At 46.5% G+C, this 22,298-nt stretch overlaps 1 protein-coding gene across 1 annotated transcript; it reads right to left on the bottom strand.

Annotated features, from left to right (window-relative positions):
* Positions 1–1,509: 1,509 nt before the first annotated feature.
* On the bottom strand, positions 1,510–3,343 carry LOC123399148 (transcription factor PHYTOCHROME INTERACTING FACTOR-LIKE 13-like). The gene is made up of 5 exons (XM_045093570.1): positions 3,125–3,343; positions 2,886–2,984; positions 2,113–2,788; positions 1,936–2,001; positions 1,510–1,826 (listed from the first exon to the last, which is right to left on the bottom strand). Exons 2-5 carry the CDS (start codon positions 2,948–2,950, stop codon positions 1,608–1,610), a joined length of 1,026 nt encoding a protein of 341 aa, XP_044949505.1. The 5' UTR covers positions 2,951–2,984; positions 3,125–3,343; the 3' UTR covers positions 1,510–1,607.
* Positions 3,344–22,298: the final 18,955 nt, after the last annotated feature.

A 22,298-nucleotide genomic window follows, 5' to 3' on the forward strand; every position in this document is an offset into this window, starting at 1 on the left:
ACTGCCTTGGCGGTAAACGTTCGCCCGCCGGGATTGCCTTCCTAAGTTTATGTTTAATTATTATTTTTGAATCAACTTAGTTTTAGCTGAAATCCTAATCGTACATGTGAAGCAAAACATGGAGATAACCGCGCTGCAATAAAATGATTTTGCAAATTCTCATTGCATCTAACTCATATGCATTATACGAACTTATGATAGACCTTGATAAATGCCACGCGTGCTGTGCAAAAACATGACAATTTCGAACATTTCTTATATATGACATGTTTTGTCACGCGAGGATGGCCGCACTCTAAAAAAGAATTTGAAGATCACCGCCAATACAGAGGGTGTCAAGATGTTTTCCTTGAATGTGGAGTGTGCATCCGACGCAAGAATGATTGTGCAATCCGTCTGTTGCCAGATGTTGCAGCAGAAGAAAAATGAGGTGACAGCGGCGGACATTGAAGACGCAACGACATCGAAGAGGGAAGCGAAGTATGCGTTCGCGGCGAGGAGGGCACCTTGATCAGAGTTGAGAAGGCGGGGGTTGCAGGTCCGACGGGGTAAAAAATTGAACGAATCGTCGGACCGAAGTTCTTTTGGATTCAGGCAAATAAAAACTAAACATACTTATCTTTTTTTGGCATGCAACCTCACGCTGATGTGATCCGGCTGCCTGTGTGAATCGAATTACATTTGAATTCTAAATTATTATTTACTGATAGACATATACCGAGTAACATTGAATGGCGGCCTTCGACGTATGTGTCTGTGGATTTAGGGGATGTTTGTTTCCAGGGACTTTTTGGTTAGGGACTAAAAAACTCCCTTTTAGTCCCATGTGAAATAAACAGGAGGGATTTTTAAGGACTAAAAGGGGGTATTTGGGACTAAAGGAAGAAGTCCCTATGAGAGAGTCTTTTTGGGACTTTTTTGGCACTTTTTCCAACACTACCCCTACTTTTAACATGTCATTTAATAACTTCTAGTACTACCTCCGTCACGGTTTAGAAGGCACGGTTAAGTTTGCGTGCATTTCCACAATACACAAGGTTTAAGGCGCATTGCATTTATTCCTAGCAGCTAATTAGTACTTTGATATACTACTTCTATATGCATGCGTAGTGCGAATGCTATTTTTCAACTCATTTTACGTCAATCAATAACCACCTAGGTTTTAGAGAATTTCCATGCACGCCTTCTAAACCGTGACGGAGGGAGTATATTACTAGGGGTAACATGGTGTTTTTGCATGTCATCTAATGACCTCTAATCCCTGTTTAGTTCATGAAAACAAACAAGTAGGGACTAGGAATTTTTTTTGTTAAAACTAAAAAAATCCTAAAACTTCTGAAACAAACAGAGCCTTATTTCCCCTGCCTACGGATAGAAGAATATTTACGGTTGACCGTTCAAGATTCTCTTATAACATGATTCACATCTGGGTTAAAACACGAGTTTAAATTTTCAAAGCACGCCTTACATTTTTCTGAATTAAAGGAGTAGGTTGACTTGTGAAACTCCTAAGAATTAAAAGAGTAGTATTATTCTTTTGAATAAAATACAGTACACCAAACTTGTCTAAACAGACAATCAAGTAAACCGATCACGAAGAAAATCTCTTAACTCGATTCTGGGTAATTTGAACTGTACACGCAAGTCCTGAATGGCGGCATCTTGGAACTAATGGTGGCCATCCGCTGCATGTACTGGTGGGCGCCCGCCGGGAACATCACCGGCGCCGGCGCCATGCGGCCGCCCATAGCCCACATCACCTGCAGCTGCAGCTGCAGCGATTTGAGGTACTCGATGGCCTCGTCCAGCATCGACGCCTTGTCCGTCTGGTGGACGAATTGGATGCCAAGAACAAGATGATCAGACCGATCGCCATTGCTTAGAATTAATTAGTAGATTTAAGACCGAAGCTGCGGAGAGATTGGAATTACGTACTTTGTTGCAGTGGGGTACGAGTTCTTGCAGGGCCCTCATCTTCTCGTTGATCCTGTCCCTCCTCCTCTGCATCGACGATCGATCACGCAGAACAGAGAGTCTGTCAGCCATGGCGGCCAAGAGGGCCAAGAGTCAAGGCAACTCCAAGTAAGTAAGACGAAGGTGTTTGTCAGGTACCCTCTCCGAGAGGTTGTGCACTTGGGCGGCGCGCCGCCGTTTGGCTGTCGCTGGCTTCTGCGCCGTCTCGCACGTCACGTTTGCGGACTCCGACTCAACGTCATGCTGCATAACCTCACCGGGGCTCTCGGCGCCATCACACTGCTTCCGCTTGCTGGCGCCGGAAGGCCTCGACCACGCCGACGACGTGGTCAACGTCGCCGACGCGCTGTGGTAGGACCTCGCGTCCCTGGCCTCCTTGCTGCTCAACGGCAGCAGCACTCTGTCGTCGCCGGCGGCATCCGAAACGTGGGGCGTCTGGGCCTCGTTGCTCCCGCCGCAGGGCCTCCCGAATGCCATTGTGACCACCGAGGACTCGCCGGCCTCTGAAACTGGCGGGCCGTGGCCGTGCAACCCTGCTTTGTCCGTCAGCAGCAGCGGCGGCGGCATCAACACGCTTCGGAGCGCGGTCACCGCGTCCGCGGCGCCGCGCTCCTGATCCTCCTCCTTCCACGGCGTGCCTGCGCCATCCGCCGGCATTCTGCCAAAGATCTCCGAGAAGAGGTCCTTCTCCTCCAGCGAGTCGTCGATGGGATACTGGAACCACGGCGTTGCCTCCAGCTCGCGCACCGCCTGGCTCTGCATGACGACGTGGCCGCTGCACCGCAGCAGCTCGACGAGGCCGCCGTCTTCGCCGCTGTAGCAGCAAGACGCCGCATGCAAGAATGAGTCACGGATCCAAGAGCTCCAATTGACCTGTCGATACCAAGAATCGGGCGGCGAAGAGGACGGACCTTAATGGCGGCAGGGCGTCCCCCATGTTGCCGCTCCAGTCTGCTGGGACGAACTGTTGGTTCATTGTTCCTCAGTATGAGACACGCCTCGCTCACCCGCTGCAAAGAGAATATGATGATGACGATGATAAAATAGCATATCCCATTTGACATGTGAGCAGCAAACCAAGAAAGAATTAGAAAGACCAGCAAAGATAGATACGCCATCTGTAATCTGTTTAGCTAAACATGTATAGTACCTAATAAGGTAGCTGCTTCTGAATTTTTCTGTAGATGGTGTACAGAGCCTCGAGCTGATCAGCACACACCTGCGGCTCTCTGTTTCTACCCCTCTAATTAACGAGCAGCAGGATGGATGGAGCGGCGAGTTGCAACGACTGGGCTTTTTATCAAGCCAACTTGGGTGGGTTCAGAGCTTCAGAAGTACACTAATACAGTAGCAGCAGCACATAGTGCTGTTGATTTGACTGAAATGGATGGATATATCATTCCCTGGGAGACTGGATCAACAGACATCGACAGGTGATGGCTGTCACCTCTCATATAATTATAGTATGACCCAACTAGCAACATTACACACGCATCATCATCTTTGTCGGCATAACCATAATCGCCACCGTCGTCTTCCCGCCACCAACATACGATCATCATCGTCGCACTTACGCAGGGCTCATTCATTTGTCTGCGCGGGCGTTCTCAGAGCAGAGGTCAGAGCAAACTTCACTCAGCGCAGCACGGCCAGAAAGATGATGTAAAGTTATAAACTGAAAGCATCCCGTGCGCTCGCGGGTCACTGTTCCGACAAGATTTTCGAGATCTTGGGCGCCGTGTGGAGCCGATTTTCCCAAGGGATGAGCGTCACGTCCATGTCAAGCCCAGCTCAACACTGAGCTGTATGCATGCATGTGTGCATGTTTGACATGTTCGGCTTTGGCGGCCAAGTTTGGAGACATGCATGCATGAGAAAGATGTGCGTGTGGATCAAGCTCTTGAGAAGCTAGCAAAAGATCCGGTGGATCCATCCATCGGCGGCGGTGTTCAGTCTCTTGCATCTCTCTCAAGTCTTTATGGATCGAGGGCACTTCTCTCCGTGTTTATTTACGGAGGTCATGCATGGGCAAAGGGGTCAACAGTCGGAGGATTCATGGGCTACGGATCGACTACCCGCGCACAGTACCTTGATTGATCCTTTTGATGATTTTCCTCGTCTTCCTTTTTTTTAGTAGCTAGACTGAGCCAACACATTCTTCACCCAGTCGTAATGGACCCATTCGTAGTTGATAGGAATGTCTATTTTGGTTGAACGCACATTGCTGACATAAAATAAATTTTAAAAAAATACGAACATCAATGTTAGTTTAGGACTTAAAATTCTACTAGTACAATGTCCGTGCGTTGCTACGGGCTTTTTAATTTACAAAAAATCGATCATGTGTTGCAACGCGATATCATGGTTGACACCTTTCTTGCCATAACAACATGACAGGATCCTACCACAGCTCCATCCCAGCCTAGCCGGCAACGCTCACCGTGATGTCCCTATATAATATGTCGTAGCAGCCTTGTTGTCCAGAAGGTCCTCAAGGCATCGGTGAGACCCAATGCCACCCATGAGCTACTCCTCCTCTTCCGAACGATTCGGCCTAGAGGAGCACATGAACGTCATGCAACATCACACAACTGGTAATTCTCTAAATATTCCAAAGAGCATGAAACTGGTAATTCAGCAACTAACATCACATTACCAGGTATGCCCAACTGTGGTACAAGTAACTTGAATTTCATCAATTATTGCCATGTAGAAGAACAATCGATTATTATACCACAAACCACGTATGAATCGATCAACACATCATTCCAGTATAATATAGATGTAGTGCCATGGAGCCCATCTGCTGGAAGGAGCTTGCTCCCTTGCGGATACAAACATACATGAATAAGTGAGGGAGCGATTTGTAATTTCAATGACAACATGAATGACATGGTTTTGATTTTGAATCTCTACTGAGATGAAACTGAAGACACCGTAGGAACAAAGCATCACAAACATGCGATTGCATTGCCTGATACTTTGCAAAAAGCTGCAAGAAGTGTAGCTCAATGAACATTGTAGGAAATCTTGCATGGATATCACATACACCCGGATCCACAGCTCCTCTTCTTCAGTTGTGAGATTTCTTTTGGTAACTAACAGATGCCTGAACCATGACAACTTTTCTTGTTATCTGCACATAAGAATCATGTAGAAGTGTCACAACAAACCGTTGGGGAGGTACGAACCATCGTCGGGAAGCGCATTCCTATCAGAATAGCGATTGATCTGACGGAGATGTACATACAGGTTACAACAGCCAACATGGAGGCGACCTGGTGCAGCGGCTAAGGCTCAGAGGCTGGACATCCTACTTTCAGCTTCCTTGCCCAATGAATCTCGCTCAGGCCGCAGCCGCCCTCCGCGGGATGTCAGCCGGCCAGCCCAGGAAGTAGAAATTAACAAGGATTTTTGAGATGGATCAGAGCTGAACAAGCAACAAAGATTGTCAATTTTGCTCGGCCAACATGACAAGCATAGCATTAGAATCCACGGTTATAGAAGAAACCTTTAGTATTACATATATGTGCACCATGATCATGTTGCAGCCATGCAAACAAATGCCCTATCAGCATGAGAAACTTCATGTTACATATATTCTCACCCCTTTTGTTGGATTTGCAAGGATTCATCTATATTTTAACAGATTCAAAGTAACACTTGCTGAAGTAAAAAAATCATTTTCATAAAATCTAGAAATCCCACGTTTACACAAAAAGAAGTAACATAATAGGATTTATAGGTGAAGAAATTTAGCTGGAACTATCACATTGCATCAGATGATTATACTGTGACCAAAGTTGTATGTATACTACTACTTGAAATTTGCAGACATAGAGAAATGTAACCATAGTTAAGCCCGGTTACATGTAAGTAGAAATCTTCTCTGGACATCATACAGTATTTTCAGGTTGTGGGATGGTTACATCAGATTCCAAAGAAAGTTCAAGTAGACACACAATACTAAAGGAAATATATTCAGTTATGTTTCACTCTGTTTTGCTAACACTTCTAATTTCTATAGAACCATGGCTACCTATTGTACACCACATTACCGCAAACACCAAAAGATATCTTTGTTTTCAAGAAAATTATCCGAAGGCAGTATATAATTTGAAGTTCAAAAACACTTTCTACTCTAACAATAGTAGTATGTAAATCTGCTAAACATATACAGTGTAATTATGTTTCAAGCACCGTGCAAACATGAAAATAATGTTTTCAAAGGTCTATATTACAATCGAAAACCTGCGCTCGATTCTGCAGACGAAGGGCAAGTAATAAATAGGCGATGGCATAAACCTGTGTTTTAGTGCTGGAACGACGACGCACCGAGGAACAATGTCGGCGGCATCCTTTTCCTAGAACAACAGCGAGTCCTGCATCCTTAGAAACAAATTACAGCTTAATCAAAGTCCCATGTTTAATTCATGCATGCATCATCTAAACTCACATAGTGTATTAAAATTTACCACTTATGAACAACATGGAAACAGCCCCACAAGCAAAATATGAATGACTGCATGGACCAGGTTCCGGTGTAACAAGGATCAAAGTCATTCAAGAGATGAACTAAACTGTGGCAGAGTGATGTCGGCGTTCCAGAAGATTCCCCCTTCTTTCCGTTTTCGTCGTGTGTCTATTTTCTTTTGTCGCATCATCATCGCATTCATGCGCATCATCAACATTGCATCGGCATCTCCGTTGCCGCCAATTTTCAAAACTTGCATCCGTTAGTAGTTGCCGGTTCTCGTCGTTGTCCGTTCTGAGCCCGACCGCACAAGCACGCGCCCGCGGCATCGTCAAATCTTGTTTTTAAAAGTGTGTGAAAAACTTTCTCCGATTGGGTTGATATTTGACGTGTGGTGTTATTTTAATATAGGTAGGACGCCTGTCAAGTTTCGTCTGAATCGGAGTCCGTCTGGTACCCGAACGGTCGACCGTAGCGGCGCCGTATTCGGTCTACCGTCGGACGGTTATCGGTGTTTTAAAAATTGTTGCCGGGCCACCCGTTTTCCCTCTCATCTTCACCTAGCCCCTCTGCACAGTGCATCGACCCTACGCGCAGCCCAGTCCGAAAACCTCCCGGAACCCGAACCCGGCGGTCGTGACCGTTGGGTCCGGATCAACCCCGTTTTACCCTAAACCATCATCGGTTTGTCAATTGAACTCCGTGACCTAATAATCTCGACCATTCAATTTTAATCGAAGGGATGAGATAGCCTCATCCTGTCATATCTCGTGTGTATATATATATACAAGTAGCAAACCTAAAATCTAGGAGGTCTGTCCTATCCCCCAATCCCAAGTCGTGCCGCCGCAATCCCCAACCTCGGTATCTCCGCTGCCGATCCAACCCTGCTGCACGAGCGCTCGATCCGGAGTGGATCAGGGCATCTGCCTGCGCCCGACACCCCGCCTCCACCGGAGGGTCGCGTGGCGCCGCGAGCACCAGAGCCAGGCCAGCCCCATCGCCCTTGCTCCCTTCCTCTCTCTCTCTCTTCTTCTCTTGATTTCTCTCCTCTCCCTCACGAATCCCTCTCTCTTCTCTCTTCTTTCTTCCTTGTTTTCTTCTCTGAACTATATGTGTCCTTCTTTCTTCAGACAACAGCAGCACCATGGCAGCCCCCCTTGCCGTCTCGTCGGAGCAGCCGGACCACGCCCCTGCACCTCATCCCTAAGCCATGGCCCCGCCTTCCCTCGCGCATGCGTCTCCTCCCTGCCTCGATCTGGGTCAATGTCAATGTCTGAGCCGTGCCCAAGTACCCAGCCAGCTCCATCGGCCCTTGAGCTTAGCAGCAGGCCGCCCCTGTGTTGTTCCTCTCCCTCTCCCATCTCTGTTTCTTTCTCTCCCTTCCTTCTCTACTCTCTCAACCTTACATCTCTCTATGTTTCTCTGAATGTCAGCAGCACGAACCCCATTGCTACCGTCGTTGTGACCCTACCGGTGGAGCCCCTCCCAGCCGAATATGGAGGCCCTTGCCTTGACCTGCTACGCCGCCACGTCCCATGGCTGGAGCTCCACCATCAGGCCCGGCCTGACCTCCATCCACGCTGCCGCCTGCAACCTGCATCCCCAGCCACGGGAACTGAAGAAGCCATCTTCGTCTCTAGTTTTCAGATTGGTTCAGCCACCGACAAGGTACATCTTATATTCAGCAAACCCGATTGTTGTCACGAGCACTCCGTAGCCCGATTGGTTGGTGCAGTTCATTATACCAGGAGGTCCTGGGTTCGAGTCCAGGTTCTCCCAATATTTTGCACAGTTCTTTTATTCCTTTTTCATGCGCACACACAACCACTTGGGCTGGCTGAATTCACTCCTGGGCGGGTGCAAGCTATTGCAATTCGTCCCGTATGTTTTTTTTACGTTCCGCTCCGATTAATCCAATTGTCCAGGATTTTCTATACTACAAAAAATGTCATTATTTTGCTTTGCTCATACATCTTTATCCATGCATCGGGTTAAAATACCTTATATATGTAACATGGCTAGAATTTCACGTAGTATAATAATTTCCAACTTTCTTGCATTATAAAAAAAATACTTAAAAGTGTTATTTGCATCGTTTGCGTGTCGGCATGTTAGGAACGGTTTAGGTCGTATCTATTTGTTCGTAGCTCCGTTGAAGAAGTGCCATATTTGTAAATGGACCAGAACAACGAGTAGAATCACGTGAATCACTTTGTTTTACCGTTTAACAAACATGAAATGTGATTAGAACAAATCTGGACAGAGTTAGAATTTAACACGTGGGGTCATTTCGGAGATGCTATATGTCGTTTCCGGCCTCATTTAAAATGCCTAGCTTGGTAGATTAATTTGCGCTTCACCTCTTGACATGTTTAAACACATTTAATTTTGTCGTATAACTAATCGTGATAGAACTAAATAATTAACGTGGAGTTTCGTCAATATGCAACTCGTTGCATATTGAACTTCACTTAATGTGTAGTGTTTGATTGTGTGAATTGTCATGCTGTGACTTGCATGTATCCAGCTGCTCATGCATCATATGTGTTGTGCATCGTGTGGTGAATATCGTGTGTTGATTTGTGTTTCCGGTTTGCTTCGTCTCGATAGAGTTCCGCAAGCGTGTCGGATTGTGAGGACTCGTTCGACTACGTCGGTTCGTCTGCTTCACGGAGGCATTCTTCTTCCAAGCGGGATCTCAGGCAAGATGACCATTTCCCAGATACCATTACTATCATTGCCATGCTGGTATTACCGCTTCTATCGTTTATGTCTCGTTGCCTACCACATGTTTACATATCAGTCTCTCAACAATGTCGTGATAACCTTCAACCTGTTTGACCTAGCAAACCACTGATTGGCTATGTTACCGCTTGCTTATCCATGTTGTTAGCGTTGCTAGTTGCAGGTGCAGTTGCTTCCACGTGAAAACATGGGTTCCTTGTTATATCACCACATTAAATGCTATTTAATTTAATGCATCTATATACTTGGTAAAAGGTGGAAGGCTCGGCCTTTCTAGCCTGGTGTTTTGTTCCACCTTTGCCCCCTTAGTTTCGGCTATCGGTGTTATGTTCCATAATTGAGCGCTCCTAACACGATCGGGGTTGTTATGGGGACCCCCTTGATAATTCGTTTTATATTAAGACTGGTCTGGCAAGGCCCAACTTTGGTACTACATTTGCCTAAACACCTAATAAAATTGTATAGGGACTTTCCGGACCCCGAGGATAATTTAATCAACCCCCGGGCCAGTGCTCCTCATGAGTGTTGGTCCAAATTGGCAGACTACGGGGCCACCGCGGGGCAACCCGAGGTTTGGTTCTCCTAGTGTGACCCATCCGTCGTGTCCTGAGAACGAGGTACGCGACTCCTATCGGGATCGTCGACACGTCGGACGGCCTTGCTGGATTAGTTTTACCTTTGACGAGATATCTTGTGCATCGGGATTCCGGTGATGCTTTGGGTAAACTCAGAGTTGAGGTTTTCCACTAGGGAATCCGACGAGATCGCGAGCTTCGTGATTGAGGATTTCTATGCGGCTTGTGGTAATTTGTGATGGACTAGTTGGAGCACCCCTGCAGGGTTAAATCTTTCGGAAAGTCGTGCCCGCGGTTATGTGGCAACGTGGAAACTTTGTTTAACACTGGTTATGCGCAGGATCATTATTTTGATCATCAGTAGTTCACGTCCGTTATGCGTAGATCTTCCCCCTCTTATTTCTTGTACTCGTAAGATAGCCACCAAATATATGCTTAGCCGCTGCTGCAACCTCACCACTTAACCTTACCTCACCCATTACTTTGCTAGTCTTGATACCTTTGGAAATGAGATTGCTGAGTCCTCTGTGGCTCACATATTACTACAACACCACTTGCAGGTACAGGTAAAGGTTACCTGACGCGAGCGCGTTGATTGTTCATTTGGAGTTGCTTCTTCTTCTTCTTCATCGATCTAGGATGGGTTCCAGGCCGGCAGCCTGGGATAGCAAGGATGGATGTCGTTCTTCTTTTGTCGTTTGTTTTCGTCCGTAGTCGGACCCTGCTCTTACTCTTGATGTTTATGTAATGTACTGGTGTGACTCTGACGTAGCTTGTGGCGAGTGTAAGCCAACTCTTTATATATCTCTTCTTTTCAGTACATGTACTTGTAACGATATCCATTCTTGCGACACGACGAGATGCGCTTCTATCACTGACGAGGCCCTCGTGCCAAATTGAGGATAGGGTCGCATCTTGGGCGTGACAAGTTGGTATTAGAGCAGTACCGACCTAGGAGCCCCCTTGATTGATCGAACATGGCCGAGTCGAGTCTAGTAAAAAATACTTTGAGTCTAGTTATATATCGGAGAGTAGGATTCTTTTTTCTCCTCTTCTATGCTCTGGTGAGGAATCTTGACGTAATATTTTAATTCTACTCCTCTTCTCACTCAATTTTTTTTTAGGATCACGCGGATATTTTTGGAATCTATATGATGCTAATGTGACGGAGTTCTGTCTTGGTGCCTCCTATCTGCTCTAAGTCTCAGGGGAGTTGAGCTCCAAGGGATTCTTGAGCACATCGTTATCATTCAGATTTCTTGGTATCTAAGAACGAAGGATGTCCGTAATTGATTCAATACTAGTAGTGGCGAGATAACCCCGATGTCCCCAGTACTGGTGCAGATTGTTCGGGAGTACTGCCATACTTTGTATCGTTGTGATCACGAGGGTCTGTTGTAGATGAAGGTCTGAGATTCTGGTCGTGTGTTGACGGATGTGATACAGGTGAGGGGTTAGTATAGGAGTTGTGTGATATTACTCCTTGTATCCGTGTACCAGATTGCATGACCAGAAATTTCGGGAATTCATAGGTGGGAATTCAAGTAGTTGCTTATAGGACAATCTTCCAACAAATTATTGATGTTAGGTTGGGGTTCGACATTTAGTGGATTCGTTTGTTCACGGTCGACTTACAGCGGTACACGTTGTGTCTTAAAGAGTCCTTGTAGCTTGGTATGACTCGGGGACACTTCGTATGTCGAGTGGACTGCCTTGCACTTGATGGCTACTATAAAATCGAGCCCGTGCAATCATGTCCACGAAAATATCAGACGAAATCTTTCTCATGAGTTTGTTCTGTCTTGTTTCATAAGCCTCACCCTTTGTTTGTTGGAATATGGTAATTCAAATTGCTTCGATGTCAAGTGGTGATTTCAGATCTTTTCTAAGAGGTGTTCTCATATTTTATGAGAGTATTGATTCTTTTGCTCTATCAATTGTCTTATCAATTCCTTTCAACCGGAGTCATCGTATCAATTCCATTCAACCAGTGTGTTTCTCTTCAACTGAATTCCATCCTCTCCAATTTTGCAAGATCATTCTCTCTTTTATGCCGGAGTTCATCTCATCTGTTCCAAGTCGTCTTTGTTTTCCCCACCCTCCCGCCCTTTTTCTTCGATGATTGGATTGCATCCAAGCGCATCCATTTCATTGTGCTTCAGCTATCTTTTATTCCATGTCCTATCCGGTGATTCGTCGTGAAGATTCTCAGGAGCTTCGTGTCATATTTGTTCATTCTTGTCATCCTTACCGGTGAATTTAATTCAGTAGTCCGTGTTATCATATCCTTTTCATCCTTGTAATTCTTTCCTATGTTGGAAATTTTTATCAGTTTATCTTCTTGTTGTCATTTCTCTCTATTCTATCCGGAGCGTTGAAGTTATCTCAGAATTCTTGTTCTCAATTCTTTAATTATTTCGAGGTGCTCAACCTCATCTAGTTTTTCTTTTTACCGGTGCTATATCAATCCTTCTAGCTATCTTTTAACAGTGGTTTCTTTGAGTGGGCCCATAACCCACAGGTTCTTTCCCAGGATCTTATCTGGCTTTTGTAATCTTTCCCGGAGACCTCTATATCTTTTCAACTGTGACGTAAGGATGAATTTCATCAGTCATATCCCTTCTTCAAGATCTTTTTGAATTAATTCTCATATTGGCTCAACCTTTCATTCTTGTTTATTCCGGGGTGTCTCAGATATTCTTGGTGTTGTTCCTCGTCATCATTCTCAGCTTGCAAATTCGAAGGAGTGTTTCTCTCAGTCTTTTTCCATTCTTGTGAAGATTGTATCTCAGCTTCGTGTTATCCTCTCATTTGTTGTAAATCATGAGTAATTCCTTTCTTGCTATCCGGTGCTTCTCTGAGTGGTTTTTATTTCTCGTCCTCCGAAGGCCATCATTTTAGAAGATTCTTCGTTCACAGCTTTCAGCTTTCATCCACAATTCTTCTCAATTGTTGCCTCTTCGTTCGTCTCTCATTTATCCGGTGCCTTGTTCAAGTTTTCTGTTAGGTGGCTCATGATCTTTTCATTCTCTTGTATATCCATTAATTCGTGGTGTTCCCATTCAATTGTGAATTCTTACCGGTGCTTCCTTCAATTTTGCTTCAAGTGGTGCTTATCTCTCTGTCTCTTCAAGATCATTTCAAGAAGAATAAGTGGTATGCTAAATCCGTTGCTTCTCATCAATTAAACTTGATGAAGGATGAGCATAACATAATTCTTATTCTTGTTCATAATATTATGAATTCTTCTTCCGGAGTGGCTCACGGTGTCAATTCCTTTTTCTCAAAGTGTTCTTATCTTTTCTTTTCCGGAGTTCCAAGTTTTATCAACTATCTCTTTGTGAAGCTTCATCTGAATCTTGGCAAGGTCATAATCTTATTCTTTTCTACCTTCATATCGTTGCATCATTCATACGGAGGTCCTTCATGGCGGTTCATCATGATATCTATTCATTCTCAAGTGTTCTTCAAGATTTGTGTTGGAGAACCTCAAGTATCCTTTTTCTTGCATTCATATGTGCAATTGTTCTTCCTTTATCCTTTGAAGTGGTATTATAGCATTCTTGTTAGTGTAGGAGCCTCGAAGAGATATCCTTTCAAGAATGAGATAATTAAATCCTCCAATTCTTTGATCATGAGATATTTGCAACCCATTATTACTTCATTGAGCTATCTTGGTTTGGATTTCACCTAAAGCTTTTCCTACGGATTGTTGCTTTTATGGTGCTTGTCATTAATCCCAGTTCTCAATGTATCCTCTTGGTGTAGATTTGTTCATATCTTGTTTCTCCCAATCAATCCTTGTTTCTTTTAGTGGTTGGTTGTCACCTCATATATGTTGAGATGATTTTAATAAGCCCACTACTGTCTTGTTCTTTTCGTTGTTGTTTTTCCAACAACTCCGTTCAATTCTTTGTGCAAGGTTGCTTGCCAAGTTCATTGTAGATAGTAGTTGTCATTTCTCTCTTCATTCTCTTCTTCCGTATGAGCTAGTTCCTATTTTATTGTTCCGGAGGCTTTGTGATGTTGCTCTTTTGGGTCTATTATCTTGTTCTGTCAAGATCATGGTGTTCCCTTGCTCTATTTAGTTGTTTGTTATGAATATTGTCTAATTCTTCCTTCTTATCGATTTTTTTGTCCCACTTTCCTACCGAAGTGCTGCAGAAATTTTCCGTGAATTCTTGCTTCTTTCTCATATCATTCCTCATCGCTTTGCAACCTTCAAGGATCGTTGGTGTCACTCGTTTGTCAAAGAAGCGACTAAGTTTTACCTTTTGCTTTTTCTCATCCTCTCCCCCTTTCATTCTTGGATCTCGGGGCAAGATCCTCTTGTAGTGTAGGAGAGTTGTGACAGCCCGATGTCGGCGTTCCAGAAGATTCCCCCTTCTTTCCGTTTTCGTCGTGTGTCTATTTTCTTTTGTCGCATCATCATCGCATTCATGCGCATCATCAACATTGCATCGGCATCTCCGTTGCCGCCAATTTTCAAAACTTGCATCCGTTAGTAGTTGCCGGTTCTCGTCGTTGTCCGTTCTGAGCCCGATCGCACAAGCACGCGCCCGCGGCATCGTCAAATCTTGTTTTTAAAAGTGTGTGAAAAACTTTCTCCGATTGGGTTGAGATTTGACGTGCGGTGTTATTTTAATATAGGTAGGCCGCCTGTCAAGTTTCGTCGCAATCGGAGTCCGTCTGGTACCCGAACGGTCGACCGTAGCGGCGCCGTATTCGGTCTACCGTTGGACGGTTATTGGTGTTTTAAAAATTGTTGCCGGGCCACCCGTTTTCCCTCTCATCTTCGCCTAGCCCCTCTGCACAGTGCCTCGACCCTACGCGCAGCCCAGTCCGAAAACCTCCCGGAACCCGAACCCGGCGGTCGTGACCGTTGGGTCCGGATCAACCCCGTTTTACCCTAAACCATCATCGGTTTGTCAATTGAACTCCGTGACCTAATAATCTCGACCATTCAATTTTAATCGAAGGGATGAGATAGCCTCATCCTGTCATATCTCGTGTGTATATATATATATACAAGTAGCAACCCTAAAATCTAGGAGGTCTGTCCTATCCCCCAATCCCAAGTCGTGCCGCCGCAATCCCCAACCTCGGTATCTCCGCTGCCGATCCAACCCTGCTGCACAAGCGCTCGATCCGGAGTGGATCAGGGCATCTGCCTGCGCCCGACACCCCGCCTCCACCGGAGGGTCGCGTGGCGCCGCGAGCACCAGAGCCAGGCCAGCCCCATCGCCCTTGCTCCCTTCCTCTCTCTCTCTTCTTCTCTTGATTTCTCTCCTCTCCCTCACGAATCCCTCTCTCTTCTCTCTTCTTTCTTCCTTGTTTTCTTCTCTGAACTATATGTGTCCTTCTTTCTTCAGACAACAGCAGCACCATGGCAGCCCGGAGCTCGTCGTCGATCGCCCCTCCGCCGTCGCCCCCTTGCCGTCTCGTCGGAGCAGCCGGACCACGCCCCTGCGCCTCGTCCCTAAGCCATGGCGCCGCCTTCCCTCGCGCATGCGTCTCCTCCCTGCCTTTATCTGGGTCAAGGTCAGTGTCTGAGCCGTGCCCAAGTACCCAGCCAGCTCCATCGGCCCTTGAGCTTAGCAGCAGGTCGCCCCTGTGTTGTTCCTCTCCCTCTCCCATCTCTGTTTCTTTCTCTCCCTTCCTTCTCTGCTCTCTCAACCTTACATCTCTCTATGTTTCTCTGAATGTCAGCAGCACGAACCCCATGGCTACCGTCGTTGTGACCCTGCCGGTGGAGCCCCTCCCAGCCGAATCTGGAGGCCCTTGCCTTGACCAGCTACGCCGCCACGTCCCATGGCTGGAGCTCCACCATCAGGCCCGGCCTGACCTCCATCCACGCTGCCACCTGCAACCTGCATCCCCAGCCACGGGAACAGAAGAAGTCATCTTCGTCTCCAGTTTTCAGATTGGTTCAGCCACCGACAAGGTACAGCTTATATTCAGCAAACCCGATTGTTGTCACGAGCACTCCGTAGCCCGATTGGTTGGTGCAGTTCATTATACCAGGAGGTCCTGGGTTCGAGTCCAGGTTCTCCCAATATTTTGCACAGTTCTTTTATTCCTTTTTCATGCGCACACACAACCACTTGGGCTGGCTGAATTCACTCCTGGGGCTGGTGCAAGCTATTGCAATTCGTCCCGTATGTTTTTTTCCGTTCCGCTCCGATTAATCCAATTGTCCAGGATTTTCTATACTACAAAAAATGTCATTATTTTGCTTTGCTCATGCATCTTTATCCATGCATCGGGTTAAAATAACTTATATATGTAACATGGCTAGAATTTCACGTAGTATAATAATTTCCAACTTTCTTGCATTATAAAAAAATACTTAAAAGTGTTATTTGCATCGTTTGTGTGTCGGCGTGTTAGGAACGGTTTAGGTCATATCTATTTGTCCGTAGCTCCGTTGAAGAAGTGCCATATTTGTAAATGGACCAGAACAACGAGTAGAATCACGTGAATCACTTTTTTTACCGTTTAACAAACATAAAATGTGATTAGAACAAATCTGGACAGAGTTAGAATTTAACACATGGGGTCATTTCGGAGATGCTATATGTCGTTTCCGGCCTCATTTAAAATGCCTAGCTAGGTAGATTAATTTGCGCTTCACCTCTTGACATGTTTAAACACATTTAATTTTGTCGTATAACTAATCGTGATAGAACTAAATAATTAACGTGGAGTTTCGTCAATATGCAACTCGTTGCATATTGAACTTCACTTAATGTGTAGTGTTTGATTGTGTGAATTGTCATGTCGTGACTTGCATGTATCCAGCTGCTCATGCATCATATGTGTTGTGCATCGTGTGGTGAATATCATGTGTTGATTTGTGTTTCCGGTTTGCTTCGTCTCGATAGAGTTCCGCAAGCGTGTCGGATTGTGAGGACTCGTTCGACTACGTCGGTTCGTCTGCTTCACGGAGGCATTCTTCTTCCAAGCGGGATCTCACGCAAGATGACTATTTCCCTAGATACCATTACTATCATTGCCATGCTAGTTTTACTGCTTCTATCGTTTATGTCTCGTTGCCTACCACATGTTTACATATCAGCCTCTCAACAATGCCATGATAACCTTCAACCTGTTCGACCTAGCAAACCACTGATTGGCTATGTTACCGCTTGCTTATCCATGTTGTTAGCGTTGCTAGTTGCAGGTGTAGTTGCTTCCACGTGAAAACATGGGTTCCTTGTTATATCACCATATTAAATGCTATTTAATTTAATGCACCTATATACTTGGTAAAAGGTGGAAGGCTCGGCCTTTCTAGCCTGGTGTTTTGTTCCACCTTTGCCCCCTTAGTTTCGGCTATCGGTGTTATGTTCCATAATTGAACGCTCCTAACACGATCGGGGTTGTTATGGGGACCCCCTTGATAATTCGTTTTAGATTAAGACTGGTCTGGCAAGGCCCAACTTTGGTACTACATTTGCCTAAACACCTAATAAAATTGCATAGGGACTTTTTGGACCCCGAGGATAATTTAATCAACCCCCGGGCCAGTGCTCCTCATGAGTGTTGGTCCAAATTGGCAGACTACGGGGCCACCGCGGGGCAACCCGAGGTTTGGTCCTCCTAGTGTGACCCATCCGTCGTGTCCTGAGAACGAGGTACGCGACTCTTATCGGTATTGTCGACACGTCGGGCGGCCTTGCTGGATTAGTTTTACCTTTGACGAGATATCGTGTGCATCGGGATTCCGGTGATGCTTTGGGTAAACTCAGAGTTGAGGTTTTCCACTAGGGAATCCGACGAGATCGCGAGCTTCGTGATTGAGGATTTCTATGCGGCTTGTGGTAATTTGTGATGGACTAGTTGGAGCACCCCTGCAGGGTTAAATCTTTCGGAAAGCCATGCCCGCGGTTATGTGACAACGTGGAAACTTTGTTTAACACTGGTTCTAGAAAACTTGAAGTTAAGTTAATTAAAATATGCCAACTGCGTGCGTAACCGTGACTGTCTCTTTCATGACTTCTTTCTCCGATTGAGGACACGGTGGGGTTATGTTTACCGTAGGTAGGTGTTCAGGATCATTATTTTGATCATCAGTAGTTCATGTCCGTTATGCGCAGATCTTCCCCCTCTTATTTCTTGTACTCGTAAGTTAGCCACTAAATATATGCTTAGCCGCTGCTGCAACCTCACCACTTAACCTTACCTCACCCATTAAGCTTTGCTAGTCTTGATACCTTTGGAAATGAGATTGCTGAGTCCCCTGTGGCTCACATATTACTACAACACCACTTGCAGGTACAGGTAAAGGTTACCTGACGCGAGCGCGTTGATTGTTCATTTGGAGTTGCTTCTTCTTCTTCTTCTTCTTCATGGATCTAGGATGGGTTCCAGGCCGGCAGCCTGGGATAGCAAGGATGGACGTCGTTCTTCTTTTGTCGTTTGTTTTCGTCTGTAGTCAGACCCTGCTCTTACTCTTGATGTTTATGTAATGTACTGGTGTGACTCTGATGTAGCTTGTGGCGAGTGTAAGCCAACTCTTTATATATCTCTTCTTTTCAGTACATGTACTTGTAACGATATCCATTCTTGCGACACGACGAGATGCGCTTCTATCCCTGACGAGGCCCTCGTGCCAAATTGAGGATAGGGTCGCATCTTGGGCGTGACATAAAACCAATGAGACATTGGTGCTTATCGATACCTCCCAATTGGACTTCACATTAAATCAGTGTTGGGATGGAAGGGGAGCACATGTATGTGTTTGGATTTCACATTAAATCTGGGGTGGAAGAGGAGCACATCTGCACATGTATGTGTGTATCTCTGCATGCTTTCACAATCTGTTCGGACCAAGCAGTGTCATTGCTGGCCTTGCAGAGGCGGGCCTCGATGGAGGAGTTGGCTTTGGTGCACATCATACGCTCGGCCGTCAGGGCAGCTCCCAGCCGGCAGATGGGAAGCGATAGCGTGACAGAGTGGTTTCCCTGGATTGGTCGCTTGATGCGGGGGAGTCAAAGCAGAGCACTGCCATATTTTGAGCCGGTGGAGGGCCTGGGCGAGGGGAGCCTCTGTCGGAGCAGCACCCAGTTGGGTCATCTCGGGACAAAGCAGAAGATGGGGAATGGCAGGAGTGTGTAATACGAATCCGAGTCACACATCACCCACTGACCCCGGCTCCAGCGGCACCGTGCTGCCGCACCTGAGCCGAACGAGGGGGCCTCCATCCTCCCAAGTGAGCACGCTGGCCACCACTAAGCCCTCGCGACCGCTGCCACCCTCTGCAAGCCCCCGACCATCGGTCGGCGTCCTCCTGCAGCTCCTCGACCCCGCCTCCTCACACCCGCGCGCTGCCCCCTCGGCCTCACGTCGCCAGCGACAAGGCCCCGCCTGGGCTCACCTTGGCGGAGAGGTCCGCCTGGGGTGTAGGAGGTTGTCCGTGCCGCCTCACCACTTCCTTCGCTCCAGCGGCGGGATGCCGCCGGCAAGAGGCGCAACGAAGCCTGACCCATTCCTTGTTCCTGCGGCGTGGACGCCGAGGGCGGGCGGTGGCACAACGGATGGCCGGAGACGGGTTCCCGTGGTGGAGGACAAATGGATAAGACGCGACGGTGATCTGGGTGGGTGGGGGTGTTTCTAAAACTGAAACGTTTTTCTCCACTTAGGGCCTGTTTGGGACTGCTCTGCTCCTTAAAATTCAGCTCTGCTCCAGAAAAGACAAGACAAACGGGGTAGCTCCACGATATGCCGCTCCGCAAAAAAACTAGAATCTGGGGTAGAACTTCAAAGTTTTTATGAAGCTCCTCACAGGGTGCTCCAAAAAACTCTAGAAGCTAGAGTTGGGGGGAAATTACCCACCACTGCCACCAGTAAGTGGATACCCCTTCGTTTATTTCCCCTCAACCAATCAAATAGATTGTTTCCATCAGATTTTCTATTTTTGAAGCTGGAGCTAGATGGAAGCCAAACATTCTCTTAATAGTGCCATAGCTTCTGTATGAAACTGCTTCAAAGTGAATTTGATGAAGTGAAGCTGATTTTGATGAATTGAATCAGTCCCAAAGAGGCCCTTAAATTAGGAGTGCGGGTTGAATATATACAACTTGAGGGGTTTTTCTGCAAAACATCCACGACGTACGGCAGAAGCAGTTGCTGCTTTATTATTAGGGAAAGAATGGACCGGAGATATAAATGTACTCCTAATCACTAAACCATAAGTTGAAAACTTCGATATGCATGGTAGTATGTTATTTTTCCTTATTCTCCTTTTATTTTTTCATGTCTTATGTGTCATCAAGGGCATGCAACCAATCATTAAAAAAAAGATACAAGAAACCTGCCAAACCCATCACATTGGGTCAATAGAAATCGTTATTGTAAGATCAACTCCAATAGTTGTTGTGTCTATAATCAAATACTTTTTTTTCAGAACAGAGGTAATTTTTTTTGCCTCATATATTAATTAAGAGGGGTGAATAATTTGTTATAAACGTACACTCATCCTCGGCATGAAGGATTACGCGTAATAATGATCCCTAGTTTTGTTGATCCAACGATGATCCAAAGGTTTGCCTCTTGGTCAATGATATTTAAGAGGATGGATGGTAGAGCGTTCTTGTGTCGAAGGACCCCGAGCATTTATCTCGTTCCACATGATGAAAGATCAAATTTTGATCAATGATCAAATCTTTTGCCAATTACACATATTTCGCCATCTTTAAGAACTAGGCAGTAACATAGTGGCAAGGGGACGCTCATCCGGATGGAATTCTTCTATCTCCTCTAATAATAAAGCGCGGAGCGCTTATGTCGTCCGTCGTGGCGTTTTTGCGAAAAAGTCCCTGTCATTTCGGGTAATTAACCCGCAGTCCCCAAGTCAGCCAGAAACTGTACGTACCAGAGAAAGAAAAAACAATAACCCAACTACACCTATGTCACCACCGATCCCATCTCGATCCCATCCCGCCGCCACCTCCTTCCACGTCCAGCGCGGGCCTTCTCACCGACGAGGTGAGGCTGTGGGGGCGGTGCGCGGGCACGAGGAGAGGCGAGGCTGTGGGGGCGGTGCGCGGGCACGAGGAGGCGCAGGAGGACGCCTGCCGGCGGCGCTTCGTCGAGGGCTTGGCGAGGGCGTGGGGCATCGCGCGGGCACGAGGAGGCGCAGGAGGACGCGGGACGGCGACTCTCCAAGGAGGACTTGGCGAGGGCGGCGCCCAGCGACCGCATCTTCACCAGATCTCCACGAGGGCCATGGCGTCGCCGCACCTCAATCTCACCGGATCTGCCACCTCGCCGGGTGTGGGACAAGCTGGCATCCGCCAGGTTCGTCTACCTCGGCGAGGCTGAGCTAGTGCCCGACGCCAACGACCGCGTTCTCCAGCTCGAGATCGTCACCAAGCTCATCAGCCGACTGTCCCTCGCGCTCGAGGCCTTCCCCTGCGACCTCCAGCAATAGCTCGACCAATTCATGAGCGGAAGGTACACTAGCTACCCCCTTACTGTTTTACCTGTTTGCAATTGGATGACGAGATTCGATGGAATTTCAGCTCCATTGAGATGACGCTTGTTGTACATTACGAGTTCAGATTATGGTTCATCCAGAGATTAGGCTGTGTGGAAATGAACTATGATGACCTGCTGTGCGTTGATACGTCCATTTTGCATCATGCTTTCATGTTGATATTTGTTGCTTCTTGGGCTGCTATATTACTTGTGGTACCATATTTATGCATTTTCTCTCTTATTTTGCAAGGTTTATTTGAAGACGGAGAATTCAGGCAACTGGAATTCTGGACTAGAAAAGGAGCAAATCCTAGTCCACTATTCTGCACATCTCCAAATGCCCTGAAAAGTTACGTGGATTTTTTCTGGATTATATAAAAAATACTGGGCGAAAGAACTACCGGAGGGGGGCAGCCAGGGCGCCACAAGCCCTGACACCGCCACCCCCTGGTGGCGGAGTGGGGGCTTGTGGGCTCCCTGACGGCCCACTAGCCCCCCTCTTTTGCTATATGAAGCGTCCTGGTCTAGAAAAAATCAAGAGGGAGCTTTTTCGTGGTTTCGCCGCCGCCACGAGCCGGAACTTGAGCAGATCCAATCTAGAGCTCCGGCAGGACGATCCTGCCGGAGAAACATCCCTCCCAGAGGGGGAATCGTCGCCATCGTCATCACGAACACTACTCTCGTCGGAGGGGAGGCATCTTCATCAACATCTTCATCAGCACCATCTCCTCTCCAATCCCTAGTTCATCTCTTATAACCAATCTTCGTCTCGCAACTCCGATTGGTACTTGTAAGGTTGCTAGTAGTGTTGATTACTCTTTGTAGTTGATGCTAGATCATGATTATGATTATGTTTTGTGAGTAGTTACTTTTGTTCCAGAGGACATGGGATAAGTCATGCTGATAATAGTCATGTGAATTTGATATTCGTTCGGTATTTTGATATGATGTATGTTGTCTTTTCCTCTAGTGGTGTTATGTGAACGTCGACTACATAAAACTTCACCATATTTGGGCCTAGAGGAAGGCATTGGGAAGTAGTGAGT

The sequence above is a fragment of the Hordeum vulgare genome, chromosome 5H, assembly GCF_904849725.1.
Source record: "Hordeum vulgare subsp. vulgare chromosome 5H, MorexV3_pseudomolecules_assembly, whole genome shotgun sequence".
Taxonomy (NCBI): Eukaryota; Viridiplantae; Streptophyta; class Magnoliopsida; order Poales; family Poaceae; genus Hordeum; species Hordeum vulgare.

Coding starts and splice junctions, on each gene's coding strand:
- LOC123399148 (XM_045093570.1), bottom strand. CDS start 2,950: ATGAACCAACAGTTCGTCCCAGCAGACTGGAGCGGCAACATGGGGGAC. Junction 2,789..2,885: donor GACGCCCTGCCGCCATTAAG/GTCCGTCCTCTT, acceptor TTGCTGCTACAG/CGGCGAAGACGGCGGCCTCG. Junction 1,827..1,935: donor TCGTACCCCACTGCAACAAA/GTACGTAATTCC, acceptor TTCGTCCACCAG/ACGGACAAGGCGTCGATGCT.